At 41.8% G+C, this 16,199-nt stretch overlaps 1 protein-coding gene across 1 annotated transcript in view; it reads right to left on the reverse strand.

Annotated features, from left to right (window-relative positions):
- The window catches only part of celf2 (cugbp, Elav-like family member 2), a 243,829-nt gene extending 231,037 nt beyond the window's left edge, over positions 1–12,792 (reverse strand). Inside the window, exon 1 of the mRNA XM_085387809.1 lies at positions 12,540–12,792. Coding sequence (XP_085243935.1) covers positions 12,540–12,592 — 53 coding nt within the window. The 5' untranslated portion in view covers positions 12,593–12,792. The remainder of the gene's footprint in view (positions 1–12,539) is intronic.
- Between the last annotated feature and the right edge of the window lie 3,407 nt (positions 12,793–16,199).

Genomic DNA, 16,199 nt, shown 5'->3' on the forward strand with positions numbered 1-16,199 from the left:
GACACTATTAGAGTGAGTCAGACACCTCTGAAACCATGATCGCATAACTAAACTGGGAATTTTTGGTTGCAATCCAGATTTCATTCTGGCCCACATCACATAAAAACTGACAAATTGAAAAATTTCAGCAAAGATTTTAATAGAAGCTGGCGTTCAGAGGGCTTTCATTTGAAATGTCATATTTGGACGACTCTGCTCCGAGAGCTATTAAGCAGAAATGTGTTCGTCTATAAAAGAGCTCTTCTGTGTGTGATTGCCATTTAATAGCCGGCCATACGTTCATGCTCCAGTCTTGCTTTAATGTTGCAGCGCACTGGGGACTGTCAGCGAGCGAGGGGGGAGAAGAACCCAGGGCCTTGAAACATCTCATCCAAATGACCGTCATCTTCCAAAGCACAGTGTCGAGGGGAGGAGATGAAATGCTGTCATAATGTTACTGTGGTGGAGCTCATTGCCTTCGCATTCAGTGTGCATGGCCACAAGATATGACACAGACAAGACTAATAGCAGCAGGAGAATTACAACAATAAATCTACTTTTGATTACATATTCAGTGCTGATTTGATTAACATTTAAATAACGCCCTGATTTGATTCTAATTCTAATTCACGATGCCAACATTGCTTTTCAAAGGCTTCCTCAATGGCAAAAGATATCAGCTCGTATCACTTGCAATCCAAAAATAACCCGCTATCAGTTATATCCTCTCAGTAACAAAGTGGCACAGACAAGTGCTCTCTGTTTGACACACAAAGAAAACATGACTGTCACAGAGCTGAGAGAGGGAGACGGGAGGAGGGAGAGAGAGGGAGGAAGGGAGAGGTAGAGAGGCACATTTAAAGTTTTGCCAGGAGTCAGTGGTGCTTTTAATACATACAGTCACATCAATGGCACATTAAGAAAGTGTAACCACGGCAACAGACACCGGGATTATGTTAAACAGAAGCACACAAAAGACCTAAAGATGCTTTGTTTAAAACAGTGGCAATGGTTTGAAAAGAAAAAGATGAAAACAAAAAAGTAGCAAGTGAAGATAAAAATATATATATATAAATATAGTGAAGGTTGAAAGGGCAGAATTTTCACCTCTTGATTATTTCATGAGTAGCTGTATTAATCACACTGGGAGGACATAAATATTCAATTCAATTCAATTTTTTTTAAATATAGTGCCAATTCACAACAACAGTCGCCTCAAGGCACTTTATACTGTAAGACAAAAAAAGACACCAACATTTAAGTGAAGTACACGTGTTCTGGGGCAAAAATCGAACCTTTACAATCCCAATCCTCACATTTATTGATTAAAACTAGATATCTGGGCTTTATCAACTATTGGTTATAATTACAATCATTCAGTGAACTGACTTTCTCTACTTAAAAGTAGTATTTGGCTCATAATCATCATCCACAGGTCCTATTTTGAAGTCTTGTGATTAGTGCTCTCACAGATCACTTGGTTTCAAAAAACAAAATGTTACTGTTTCCTCATTAGCTAAATGTACAAATTTTGTAAGATAAGATAAATCATTAGCTATTGAGCATACCACATATAAGCTTCCTTTTATAAACACAGAATAAACGAGATTTACCAAACTGCGTCTGCAGACATATTAGCAAAGTGTTTACAGAGGTCAAGTTAGAAACCTTCATGACCTCTACTCATAGACTTCTTAGGCCCTTTTTAACTACAGGTTTTGCCCTCACTTTTGGGACCTAACGATGTCCATGTACTATATTATATTTTACTACATTAGGAGCAATTTATCCTTGTTAACAGCCGAGCTAACATTAGCTAAATGCTCATAATTATAGCCAAGCAATTTACTGGTGGTCTACCTGCTAACATGGACAAGTTGATAGACGTCCGATATAGCAGCTAACTACTCGAGGTGAAAGTTCCTTTTATAAAGATTTTCTATTCAGAAAACAGCTTTATTAGTTTACTATTGCCGGAAAAAATAGACTTACTTATTTTTAAGCTAACAGCATTGTAGCTACAGCAGAGCCAAGAGTGTTAGTGAGGCAAGGTGTTCGAAATTAAGAAAAAAGTTCACTACTCTTGATTCATCCCACGCCTTCACACATTAATCTATCCACAGGCTGTTAGAGGCCTAAGTAAATGTGGAAAGGTCTCATTTTTTCAGAGAGATTATATGCTGGCGATAAATATGTGTTTAAAACAAGAAAAATACTGTATGGTTGACTTTTAGATGACAAAACACATTTTATTTAATATATGTATACACAATATATCATAAAATGAAAAAAAATTCTAAAGGGAAAAGGTAACATTTCTATTTGATATGCATATCTGTTCTACACACAGACGCACACAGTATGAGGTGTAATATAATGACCAGGATGGCTCTGGGGCTCTTTCTTCAGTCATCTGACTGTGAGAATAACATTAGGCAACAGTCCACTCCAATAAAAACACGCAGTTTCTGCAGCTGCAGTAACAGTGTCTCGTTTCCTTTATCTCTCCTCCTCTTTACCATCAGCTCCCCCACCCTCACACCCCCATGACATTTCCATCTCTGTCCAATTTTTTGGTCTTCAAGAGCCAAATTCATCCAGGTCAAGCAAAACTAAGGCAGCTTGGTGCTCAGCAGCACAGTGCTTTAAAACGTGTTGCAGTGAAGTGAGTCAGTATTCTTCACTGAATAGTGCAGTGGGTGGACAACATAAAAAGAACAGAGACGTTCAGCTTCAGCCGTGTGGTTAGGTTTATTTTTAAAGCTGCACTTTGTAGCTTTGAGGTGTTTCTAATATTTGTCAAACCCTACATACAGCCAGTGAACTGAAGTTAAAGTTGTTGTAAAAATGTCTTGTTAAGGCCCATTAAATAATCAATGAGTTACCTCAGAGCCAACTGACTGCCAAAGATAACAATGTCATGTCCCCATAAGCTAGCCAATAATAGCACAGTTCCAACAGAAATCTGTCACAATGCAAAATGTTGCAATAGGAATGCTGTGTGTCCCCCCCCCCACACTTCCTTTTTTCAGTTAGAAATGTCTTTTGATGATTGTGAATTTCTTGAAACTCCAAAAGTGAGTTTTGAAAGCCTAAAATTTCCATTCTTGAAGTCCACAGAGCAAAGGGCTCCCAAACAGTCTTACTGCACCATGAAATTCTGCGGCTTTAATGCTAAAACCACTGCCCTAATTCACAATAGACATATGTTGCAATAATATTCCAAATTAAAAATGGCATTTCTGTCTAAAGTTAGATAATTCATATCTAACATACCGTAAGTGTTTTAGTGCCACATGACACAAAAGCATTCTGCTGTGGCTGCATGGCAAAATGCTGTAAAATTGTGTGCAAAATAACGGGATTAACGACAACACTAGCAAACACTTTGATTTTAATCTGAGTCAGGTATAACACTGTTTTCATTTTCTCTTCATTTTGACCATTCGACATGAGAGCTTTGCAATTATCTCAGCAATAACAAGAACTCTTATATTAACATAAACATAAACCAATCAGCCAGAACGTTAAAATGTCTGACAAGTCTAGTGAAGAACATTAATTCCTTCACAAAAAGGTACCATTTTTCTTGGGTCCTGGTATTCAAGTGGTATTCCCCAATGGCAGTTGCCTCCCGCAGCAGGAAAGCGTACCCAGCTACTCGGAAACTGTGCTAGGAACCCAACAAATAGCCTGAGGCACTGACGTGGGATCACAGACTTTAAGGACCCAATATCTGGAGGTCTTCCCAAGGGACCCGCTCTAAAACAGAGTCAATGATAAGTCGAACTTGGAGAAAAAAGGTACGACTTGATGACAGAATAATTATAATAATAACAATTAGCAATTTCTGCTTATCCATTTGGGAAAAGGGTTTTACCTGACCTGAACATAATTTGGACGTAACTCAATAGGGATCCCAGTTAAAGTCTAAGATAGCAAGAAGGGGATGGATGTCTCGAGAATTCCAATGGCCCCCAAAATTGGAATCTAAATACTACTGGGCAAAGGTGAAAGACATTCCAGTCTTAAATTGTTGGTTGTACATGAATGTTTGTGAAGCTTATTGGGCAATTCAACGAAGATCCCTGCAGACATAGAACTGGAAACCTTGAAATGGCCTTAAATATTTGTGGAAGTATTTAAATAAAAGTTATCACTAAAACACAAAACATGAGGTAGAAATATATTTTAGTACATCCATCTGCTTTAAGCTCTTGACATCAATGGGGTCATAGTTGACCTGCCTACGGTTAGGGATGGGTTTTGTTTTATGCTAAAAAGGCAAGTTGCTTTTACATTTACCGTTTTCATTTGGATTTTCAAAACGGGCAAATATTCTATAAAAAGGGAAGAACCATTCACCAGAACCAGTCCCTACCCATAACTCTAGATGGGTTGCCAGTGACCTGGTAGGTGTTAAGAAGTTAAAGATGCAAAATTCAACCAGGTTTTCAACATGTTCAGTAGAATCTGTTAAATGGAGGGCTTCTTTCTTTTGCCCAGAGTATGGAGCAAATAGCCCCGGTGGTTACATCATATAAGATTCCTGCTATATGGACTCCACCCTGCAGTGCTGTTCCCTTTGCAACAGCATGTATGCCTGTGCATGAGATGTGTTCAATGGCATACATCGAATAAAATGTGTAAACGCCCAGTATCGTGTCTCTGCTCTGATTTACCTCCTTTATTAGAACCAAGTCCTGTGTCACCCTACCCGTGTCGGGGGTTTAAATGACAACTATGGTTCCTGTTTGGAAGCAGGAGAGGAAAACAAGTTTTTCTCTGCCTCCATCATGATTCGATGATTATTCAACAAAGCACTACTTATCTAAGGGCAAATTTGGCAGCTGGTGTGCCTTCGTAAACCTAAACAGTTTCAGTTGATAGTGATCATGACTGTGATTAAAGATGCCTGTCGAACCTCTGCAGTCAATCAAATGACTTCCTGTTCTGTTCAGACGGTTTTTATTTAATAAAAGCAAAAACAAAACAAAAGCAATCCCCCTCTCCATTTCCATTTCGTTTTTTTTCCCCTCTCGAGTTTTCTCTGTTTTTAATTCTCCTCTTGCCCCCCCCCCCCCCCCCCTCCCCTTTTGGAACACTCCAGGGTCACCATCTGCATGGCAACACTCGCAGCGTGACACTTCCATAACCCAGGAGGAGGAAAAGAAGCACAGAGCGTGGACCTCTCTTTTTTTCTCTCTTTTTCTATTCATAGGCCACCCGTAATTCATTAGCTCTCCCTCTCATCCTCTCTATATTTTCTCTCTGCAGTGTGACCGATGCAGGCTTCTGAAAGCTTGTTCGGATATTTTCTGGAATGAAGCTGCTGACAGTCAATTTTTTTTTTGCGCTGCTATACAGCATGTTTTAAATTTAACCTTTCTCCATACTAAACCTCATTCATAAAAGGCAGTTTTTTGTGGGGGTTTTTAATGTGGGGCAATAGAAATTTCCCTTTGGGAACACTAAAGTACACTGCATTTCACACACCATGTAAACCAATATGTAATCATTCTGCTGCGTTTATTGGTTTATCATTAACTTTTAAAGTTAATTTTTCAAAATAAATGCCAAAGTAAATTGAGAACATATCCATCTACAAGACGAATAATGATTTCCTTTACAGATAGCCTCTGGTGTTGCACAGTTTCAGTCTGACCTATTGGCGTGACCCCTGCAAAACCAAACTCGCACTATGCTCGGTCAGTTTTGTTTTTGGCCTCTGGTTATGCGTTGTCTCTATTTTTTTACTTTTTCTTTTTCTTTTGCTTTGCTTCGCTTCAAGCATCCATCAGTCACACACACAAAGAGATTATCTCCTTTTTTCCTGATTTCCACCAGGCAGAGTGCCAATGTTTTTCTTTCCTTCACTGACTCTCACCTCTCAGCCCTCCTCCCCCTATTTTCCTCCCTCCCTCCCGCTCTCCTCTTCCAGCTTAGCTTTTCTTTTTGGTTGCGAGGGAAGGCTGTTTATTTATTCAGACAAGATCTATTTCCCCCCCCCCCCCCCCCCCCCCCCTCACCTCCCCCCATCCTCCAGTCTTTCTGTCTTTTTCCTTTCACTCCCTGATCACCTTCCTCTTTCCCCCCTGGTTATGTACTTGTAGAGTATCACTATGAGGGGGAGAAGGGGGGAGAAAAAAAGGGAGAGCGGGTGAAATCTGCCGTGGAGGTGGAAGAGAAATTTTTAAAAAGAGAATAAAAAAAGGAAGGATGTAAAAAGGAAAGGTGGAGGAGGGAGTGTGCTCTGTACTTCCTGTGTCTCTTAAGCCATACGGAATAAAGACAGTTGTATGTCAGTGGGGGAAACACTCATACTGGTTTAAAGCTTCTTTATGGGCCCAGCCACGGTGCACATGGCAGCAGTACCTTTGAGAATAAGACTATAACAAAGTACAGCAGTAAAATACAGCCAGAGGGAATGATTAGTGTACGTGTGCAAGAGAGAGAGAGAGAGAGAGAGTTGGCAATAGAAGGAGAGAATGAAAGAAAGACATGAAGAAAGAAAGCCATGCTCCAGGTGGTGCATTATTAAACAGATTTGTCACTTAGGGCCAGTGGTGTTAAGTGTGTGTGTGTGTGTGTGTGTGTGTGCGCGCGTGCATGTCCGAGGCAAAGAGCAGTTAAAGATATAAACATATATGGACTTAAAAAAACATGGAAATTTATCTTTTAAAAAGAAAAAAAAAAGTAAAAACGAACAAAGAAAAACGGTGGACAGACAAAAAACTAAGAAAAAGAAACGGACAGAAATGAAGAACAAAAGAAAGAAAAACAACAGCAAAAGGAAAAAACAGGAAGGAAGAAAATAAACGGCTTTGAATTTGTTCGACATTTTTGATTTACACATGCACGTTACCTCATACTCAGTGATTATATGGTGACTTTATGAACACACACACACACACACACACACACACACACACACACACACACACACACACACACACACACACACACACACACACACACACACACACACTCAGGAGAACATGACATTGATTTAAATCAATTTATCCTCAGGCCTAACTTCTTCCTGACAAAACCCAAGCCTCCTCTTTGCCAAGGCTTCACCCTAAAATTTAAGCAGTTGTGCGACTGTGCTAAAAATGCGTGTCCCCACAACATGAGTAACACAAGTACAAACACACACAGTCATGTGAGGTGTGTGTTACAGTTGCGTTTTAAATCCCTGCGGCTGCTGTTGACTAAGCTGATCTTTGTTGCAGGGGGGAAAAAAGAAAAAGAAGCAGCTACTGCATATGCCGTGACAGGCAACAACACTTGTTTTAGTCAAAAATAACATTAAAGAGACAGACAATGTCCTCTGTGTGTGTGTGTGTGTGTGTGTGTGTGTGTGTGTGTGTGTGTGTGTGTGTGTGTGTGTGTGTAAGCCTGCGGTAGGTAATCTTACTTTTGGAAGAAATCAAACAAAACGAATGCTGAAGCCGACAACTGCAAAGGACAGGACGGGAACAGAGAGTCCGTGCAAACACACACACACACACACACACACACACACACACACACACACACACACACACACACACACACACACACACACACTGTAGCCTGTGAGCACGCTGTTCAAAAGGCTGCAAATGATGCAGGGTTGCAACTGAAATATAAACTTCTAAAAGGCCAAAAAAAAGTGCTCAGGTTTTTGACTTTGATGGCAGGAGGAGGCGCGGGAACGACTCCCGAACACTTTGATATGCAGCACATTGTACAATTTGTGCATTTTATCCCTCCGTCTCCTCTGATACTCATACACAGAAACTGTACTTTAACAACAAATGCGCTGAAACTTCACATTCGCACACATTTATCCTCTTAACATTTCAGGATTTTACTGCCGAACCTAAAGAGATCTATTATTACTTCTAGTATAACTAACAGCTAAATCTATAGAATTTGTAATATAATACTCTCTGCAAATCAATTAAACCATCGCTGTCAAATAAATTCTAAATAGAGAAAAACAGTATTTATCACTGATGGGTAGCACAGTATCTTAATATATTATACTTAAGGAGCAGTGAGATCTGCGCTAATGCAAATCCCATATTGTGAAAAGCTGTATGTTTAAAATATCCCTTCATATCAGAGATGGAAAAGAATTACTGATATCCAACTCTTTATAAAATGCAGTCTTCTCCATAACAAACACCTGCCCTGGAGGAGTCTTGCCTCCTCGTTCCATTGTTATTCCCTCCTCTCTTTCCTAATTCCTAGTCTCTCCTGCTCCTCTGTAGCTTTTCTAGTCCTCTTCTCTCCCTCTGTCATCTTCCCTCTGTCTCTTTTGTGTTTTGTGACGCACTCTTTTTGCTCAGCTATATAATTATCTCTTGCTGATTCCAGGGGCTGGTTCGGAGAAACTCAGCCCTCCCTTTCATTCTCCTTCAGCCCGCCCCGTACGCCTCCGTCACTCAGACGCTGAGTGCTGTATTGTTCTTCTCCGCTACAAAGGCTTGACAGACAAGTGGATTCTGAGTCTGCCCCGCATCCCACCGACCCTCCCGTCTGCTGCCATCACTTTCATTTAAACTTGTCACTTTTCCTTGTATCAGTGTGATGGTTGGAGTGCATCGTTAGGCACGCGCACACACACGAATTAGAAAAAAGTCTAGACAGCAGTATTTAATGAGCAAACACACGGTGCATTTTAAACAAATGGTGACTAAACTTTTTTTTCTTTTTTTTAAATTTGCCCTCTCTCATTAATATCACTCGTCCCGCATCTGACTTCCATCCCTCCTTCAAATCGAACAAGCCTCAGCGCCACCTGAGGAGCTGCAGTGCTTGCCGGAACCTTTCGAGGTCTTTCCTCTGAGCTGATCTTTGTCAGAAGCCGAGGCGAACGCCTTGAAGACAGCTTGTTAGGATTCCACATGAGCGAATCCGTGTCATTATTCAACATGCATCAAATGCAACCGTAAACACTGGGGTTTGGGGAGCAAATCGGAGCAGAAGCTTCCCTCGTCTCAATGGAAAAATTTCAAAGACGATTAAATAAGCCAACAAACGCAGCGATGGAAAGATAGGGAGGGAGATGGCTGGAAGGAGTTCAGCCCGATTTTGTATTTTGATTCAGATTCCAACATCAGCAAATTAGCTGTGTATGACTCTCACGATGAAGTGATGCCTGCCTCAATGAGCATAATGACTTCGGTGTCCCGTGACAAGCTTTTCTCCACCACAAAAAAGGATGAAATTCTGAGGTAAACGCTGGAAAACTTGCTTGAATTTAAAAGATAAAGGTACGTCCTATCTGCTGCTGGAATTATCAGAGGGCGCCTTTCCCCAGAAAAAACGGTTTTCGCTCTAACCCCTCAGTTAAAACCAGTGTAATCCTGAACGTAGGAAAGGTCCAACGTCCAGATAAAGCAGCAATACACACTCTCTCATGCCGCAGTCACACACACTATCAGAGGGGATTTAAAGATTCAAGCAGTGGTCTTGGTAATTAGGCGGATGGATTTGCGCCTCTCCTCGCAGTCTGGCGGGATATAAAGCGACACATAATGCAAGCGGACAAACTCTTTAAGTGGATTAATTAAAACCAACACTGCGGGGTCAAAGGTCAAGCCCCCTTTCTCTGTCAACCTCCCGTACTCTCGCCTTCCAGCCTCCCTCGGAGCGCACTCGGACTGCGGGACCTGCATACGGATTTAAATGAGTGGATGAAAAAGGTCCCCGATGAGACGGAGCAGTGAAGGAATGATGGTGGAGTTTTCTGGGTTTATTTTCGGTTTGAGGCTTTAACATGAAGCCTCGTTTTCATATTTGTGCTGAATACACATACTCGCTTTGCAACTTAACCCCTAGTTTGGCTGATTTATCTTTAACTTCCCGTCTCTGAATATGCGGCAATTTTTCATCCGCGTGGTAATAGAATAAAAACCTGAGCTCCCACTTTCCCCTCCCTAATTGAATACAGAGCACACCTCGTCTTTGACATGCGTGTGCGTGTGTGTGTGTGTGGTAGCTGGATGCAATCAGATGGAATTAATATGCATGCTGTTTCTCATTATGGAATAACTCAACTACACTTCAGATATGTGACGTGCACTGTGAGAGGCACGGGCTGATTTTCCAACCTCCATCCGTGATTCTCGAGCAGGAACAGAACTGTGTGACTGAATTCAGAGGAGCAGACACGCCCTGCTGATGATCGCACGCGTGAACACACATTTGTCACTTGCATTAACTTCATATTGCATTTAAACTAAAATCAGACTCGGCAGCAGCCGCATTAATCAGCCAATTCTGCTAATATGCATATGATGCTGCCTAATTGTGTTTCAGCAGTGAGATCTTTCTCATGTGTTTGGCTAGTTTGCTGTAACAAAATCTTTGAAACGACATTTATTGTTTTGGTTTTTGTTATTTGGCTTCTTAAATATTAACCGAGGATCGCTCAGTCGTCACTCAGACAGAAATTGGGGTTTTAGCCTTGTGCTAAATTTTTAGGAAATGATATCCAAGTAAGCGCTCCTTATCACTTCCCTTTGTTTGAAGCAAAACACACACGTGCCGTCTTCACACTGCTGTGGTTACGGTATGAAGCGTGCGTGTCTGAGCGTGACGGAGGTGAGTCTCATTAGGGAGAAAACAGCGGCGAGAACGCTGCCGAGGTGCTTCATTATGGTAGACGATTGAGAAGTGCTTGTTTGTGTGTGTGTGTGTGTGTGTGTGTGTGTGTGTGTGTGTGTGTGTGCGTGCGTGAAGGACTGGCGGATGTAACTGTGCGTGTGTGTATGACTGTGACCCTGAGAGAGTGTGAGCGTCGGGCCCGGCGATAAGCTGGTCTTTATTAAGATGCATCGTCTTTGGAGAGAGGGACAGCTGCTCTTGCCTCTAATCTGGAAGAACAAAGGTTTAATAAAGAGAGAAGACAAGAGCCAGAGGGGAGGTAAATACTCCCGTCTCTTCTTGCTGTCCTTCCTTACACCATTTCCCTCTGCCTGCCTTTTCCTTGTTTCTCTTATACCGACTGATCCAACGCCAGCTAAACTAAACTGGTGCAGAGATTACTGTGCACAAGTTCGCCCATTTGAATCCCAAAACTTTCACCTTCTCGCTGACCTTTGGCTTCCCACCTGTTGAGCCAAAATGGCCGCTATGAGGCCAATATGCCGGTGGCTAAAACAAGCTAAAAGCGTCTTTTTTTTTATGCTGCCACGAGAAGTGTCCCAGTTAAGCAAACAGTCTGAAAGGAGAGGAAGAGCGTGTCCATAGAGAAAGTGTCTGCTGTGGCTATTTCTGAGCAAGTATGAGTCTGTGCGCCAGGTCAACTGCATGCCCTATTTCTCAGCCTGAATGGTCATCACCGCCTGTTTGGAAATGACATCACTTGCCCCCCCCTCCCAGTCCGTCAGCAGTTCACCGAAATATGCCTGCTCTACATTGCTCCGCTCATTTTCTATTTTGGATTTGTGGATTATGGTGGTGGGATGGAAGAGGTGGTGCGGGTGAGGGGATAAAAAAAAAATAAAAGAGAGGAGAGGCAGCATTAAAAGAATAATTTGAGGGTCCTGAGGGTTCTGTCTCCTCTCCTAGTCTCTAAAATAGAATCTGTGATAGTCCCGGCTGCTACCACCGACTCTGTCGAGGGAATAATGACTTATTTATCAAATGGCTGAAATATTCAGGGACAAGGCCTTTTAAATTTCAGCATTTAAATTCATAGGCTTTTTCTGCTGAGATGCTTAATGACAGTGAATGTATTCAGTGTGATTTGCAGGTCCGAGACAGAGCCTAGTGTCCTGCCTATGAGCCTAATAGGTGTTTGACAGAAAAGGGGAGAGAGGGTTGCGTTTAAGGGCAAGGGAAGCCAAGAGAAGTTTAACCTTTGACCTCACGTGAGGCTCAAGTGTGTATCGTGGACCGCCTTCCGTGCCAAGAAGTAAACGGGCTGTGTTGCTGAAAACATGTTTTGCAGCAGTAGAGATAAAATTTAATGTTGTCTAAAGCGCGCTGGAGCAGGCAGGCAATCAGCCATGAGTAAATGTTTCAAGATAAATTCCTAGAGGGGTATACTATTTTTTCTGGCAAAGCGCGAGACTCCTCAGCGTTCGGAGGGACCACATCAGCAAGGGGGGGGCGGGGGCAAGGGAGGGGTGATAAATGGGTGTTATTCTTACTTCTAGGATGAAATGGAGGAAAGTTTGGGGATGACGGCTGGTGATGAAGCGCCGCGCGGGGCAGCAGCGGAGGTTAATGAGATGTACGTGGACACACGGCAGCTCGTACGCATCAGCCTCATGACAGAGCGCAGCAGAGGAGGAAGAGGAGCTCAGAAAGTGGCAAGAGCTCCGTATTCGCGGCACATTAAAGCCAAACGGCGCAAAGCGTGCGTAATTACGCACCGCAGCGCCACTGCCATGGTGAGAAGGCGGCGACCTCCCGCCTGCGCTGCGTCCCACCCTCATTCTCTCCAGAAAAAAAGAAAGAAAGAAAAGCAAAGAAAGACACACACCGCACTCCTGTCTCCGTTTCCCCTCTCTGCTAGCGGACTGTCGAGGCTGTGGAGAAACTGGCCGGGCGCTTACCTTAACACGTTCCAGCTTTTCAGAGGGTCCAGGTCTGAAATTATAGAAACCATGGTCGACTGGCTGGGCAGCACCGGGAGAGGGAGGGGGTGCGGCTGAAAAAGATCGAAAGAAAAAGCGGCGCTAAGGCTGTAAACTCCGTCAGCGAATGACAGCGATTGCTCGGATGCAACCCGTCCTGGTTGTTCAGTGGGTGATGAGCGCTGTCACAGCTCTCTCTCTCGTTCTCGCTCTCTCTTTCTCTCTCTCTCTCTCGCTCTCTCTCTCCGCCCCCTCCTGTACAAAGCCTGCGCTCTGCAGACGCGTCTCCCGAGCTTCCTCGGGTTCCTCTCTCGCAGACAGGCGGGCTTCTGCTGGAAATGCTGGAGATGTACAGCAGAGGAGGGTAAATCCTACCTGAGAAACTCATTTATTCATTTTCATCTTCAAACAGTACACAAGGACAAGCTGGAGTTTATACACCTCATTTTCACTGTCAAGTGTTCTCACTGAAAACTACTTTTTGGTGTTAAACCTCTGAGGATGGATTTTATATCGATGGGAACGACGTGTTCAATTTTACTTGCTTGAGTTTTTATGAGGCAAATATGAGAGAAATAACCTGCTGTTTTCACTGAGAACCAGTTAGATCATCAAAAGAAAAGAAAGAAGCAAAGAAAACACTTTATGCAAGAATAACATATCACAGTTTAACATGTCTGGATATTCCTGCTATAACTGCACGGGACACTTATCAAACCTGAAATTATAGAAAGGCCATTAAATTAACTATATTTGCCAATTTTTACTTGATCATTTTTAATGTTAGAGAGATAAAGAAACAACGTGTGGTTTGATGCATTATCCATAGAGAATTGTTGGGTGAAATGTTGCAATGAAGTATTCGACACAAGCCTGCAAAGCATGGCTGCGATGATCTCTGCACACTCCTGTGAGCACTGACTTCCTGTCTGACACCACCACATCCTGTTGATAACTGTTTTTTCTCTTTTTTTCGCTACCCCTCCCCTCCACTTGACATGGCAGCAGATGCGTCATCTATGGCAAAGACTGACAAGGCAATGGCCAAGTCCCACCTCTTCTGGGCTCCTATCTGTTTCCTCATTGGGGGGAAGAGAGAAAAAAAACAGATGAGATCTGAAGGGACAAAAAAAAGAAGAAGACGAAGAGACAGAAGTGTTTCAGATAATGGTCTGGGACAACAGAACAGAGTGAGACTGAAAGTCTGCAAAAACTACTGTAGCTCCTGCACAAGCTGTTTGTTTTCTTCAGGTTCATGATATTTGTCACACAACAGTCACTTTGACAGGAAACTGCCACCATTTAATTTTAGATTGTTTAAAAAAACCTTTGAATGAGACATTTCTTTCAGTTTAATCAGCTTTTTAAAAAACCCTTTTAGTTGTCCAACAAGACTGTTTAAACCTTCTGTAATCAGATGGGATCCATCATCTAAAGTTGAAGCCCCTTCACCCCCCAAGTTCCTAAAATTGAGGTCGTAAGGTTTCCCGTCGTAATAATGAACTAGGAGGTAATTTCCAGAGCACAAATACTAATTTACATGCAAGCAAACAAGGAATTGAAGGTTGGAGTCGAGTACATTGTAGGTAAGACATAACAGTAATGCAATGCTACAGCCCGGTGCTCTCAGCATCAGCAGCCATACTGCACTGGCTTTAAATAGACTCAATTGGACATCTGCTTCACAGAGGAAGGAGAGGAGGAGGATGGCGAGAGCTGACAGCATCGCGCTCCTCTTCCTCTGTCTCTATTTCTGTCGCGTGCTCATATAGAAACTGATGCTCGCACACAGCAGACACAGCATAGTTCTCCATTTCTGCATGGAAATCACGTCGGCAAGCACCATATTTACCAGAGTGGCTGTTGGTGTCGTTGTCAATGCCTGCATAACATTGACTGTTGAATTTAAATAATTGAATTTACAATTCTTTAAAGCTTATTTCAAACGTTTCTGGTGATGACATGATAGCCAAGTGGTCTGGGTGCATAGGCCTTGAGCAGCAAATCTCTGGCTTACGTTAGTCTCCTCCTTTGCCCGTCAGTTTCCTGTTTCTCTCTCTCTCTGTCAGCTTTTGCTATCAAGTCAAAGTCTGAAATGCCAAAAAGAAAAATGCAAGTTTGACTTTGAGTTTCCACATTTTCTTTCTTTGTAAAGCTTAAAAAAACCCCAAACAAACAAACAAACAAAAAACACCTTATGTCTGTGTGTTTACTACTCTAATACAATCGATTGATTTGTGAACTTCATTATGAGCCATGAGAGCCATTATTTCCTTTCAGTTTTGTTTTGATAAAATACAATTGCTGTTACAAAAAATTGAATTGGTGATCATTAAAAGAAATGTTTCGCTTTCAAAAAACTCAGTTCTGCCTGGGTGACTTTGGTCAAAAGAGGGTTATCATTTCCAGCTGCTGTGATTTAAGTTTAATGAAACTAATCAGCCCCATAATGTACAAGTTACATTTTTAGAATACCAGATTCTCTCCTGTTATTTTGTTGAAAAACATAGCAGACATTATACTAATCCTCCACCAATAACACAATTTTCCCATTAATACCGGTCTTTTTTGTGGACATGGAGATCTTGTTGGTTAATAATGACAACTTAAAAAGAATGTGGGAGATTGATATTGGGGTCGCAGCAAAGTCACTTCCAGCACTCCTGGTTTAAGCGGCAAAATTACTTTGATTAAAGTTAGTTAATTTCAAGAAATTCAGATAAAAAACTGAGAAAAGCCTGCAAGCTATATCAGGTCAACAACTTGTGTTGCATTAACCCTTTAAGACCTACCATAGAACCAAGTTCGCCAGAGCTTATATTATATTTTTACATGCTGTGGAGCCATTTTTGGGAGCATTTCAAGTTGCTATACATCAATACAACCATTATAGCCCAAACTTTAATAATATGTCTGCATTAGGTGCATAGTAATTACATAAATTGCAAAAAAGTGCAATAAACTACAAAAAAATTGAAAATCGTTTTTGTTTTTTTAACATATATTTCTAGTTAGAGAAATTTAAGAGGCTTATCCCTCAAAACTGTAAATACAAAAAAGTTACACAAACTAGTTTCCCACCACAGGAAATTTATTTTGAGTGTCTTCATAGTTTTATTTTTGAAATACACCAATTTTTATATACTGCAGGAAAAACGAAAATAAATATTATAGTGCAAATTTGCAAAATAACAGCATATGCATCAAAATAAACTATTTCCAGCAGTGCAATATGAGTCTTAAGCATCCCAGAAACGACACAGAAAGTCATAAAGTCAAACATAACTTTTTAAAACACATAACAAGTAAAACACAAGCTCATAAGGCCCCGATCGTAAAAAACTACATTTCCGCAAAATGACGTCACTTCCGGTTTCGGGCAGGTCATGCGGTCATGTGATAGTTCGCGCTGATGGACGTAGGAAGTGTTACAAACAGCTGATGGATCGGCGAAGCGTGTTTCTGGAATATCATGTTTTTGTTGCTGCAAGTGATTTTTATGCAGTTTTTGCAAAGCTATATGTGGAAGGAAACTGTGACCTAGGACAAGCTGATGGCATAAGATGTAAGTACAACTCCTCCAGTTTCATATGCAAAAAAAATTATTGCGCTAGCTTACTTGGTTGCAGAGCTACCGGG

The sequence above is a fragment of the Rhamphochromis longiceps genome, linkage group LG17, assembly GCF_057381845.1.
Source record: "Rhamphochromis longiceps isolate RC_006_pf linkage group LG17, R_longiceps_female_GT1.1, whole genome shotgun sequence".
Lineage (NCBI taxonomy): Eukaryota > Metazoa > Chordata > Actinopteri > Cichliformes > Cichlidae > Rhamphochromis > Rhamphochromis longiceps.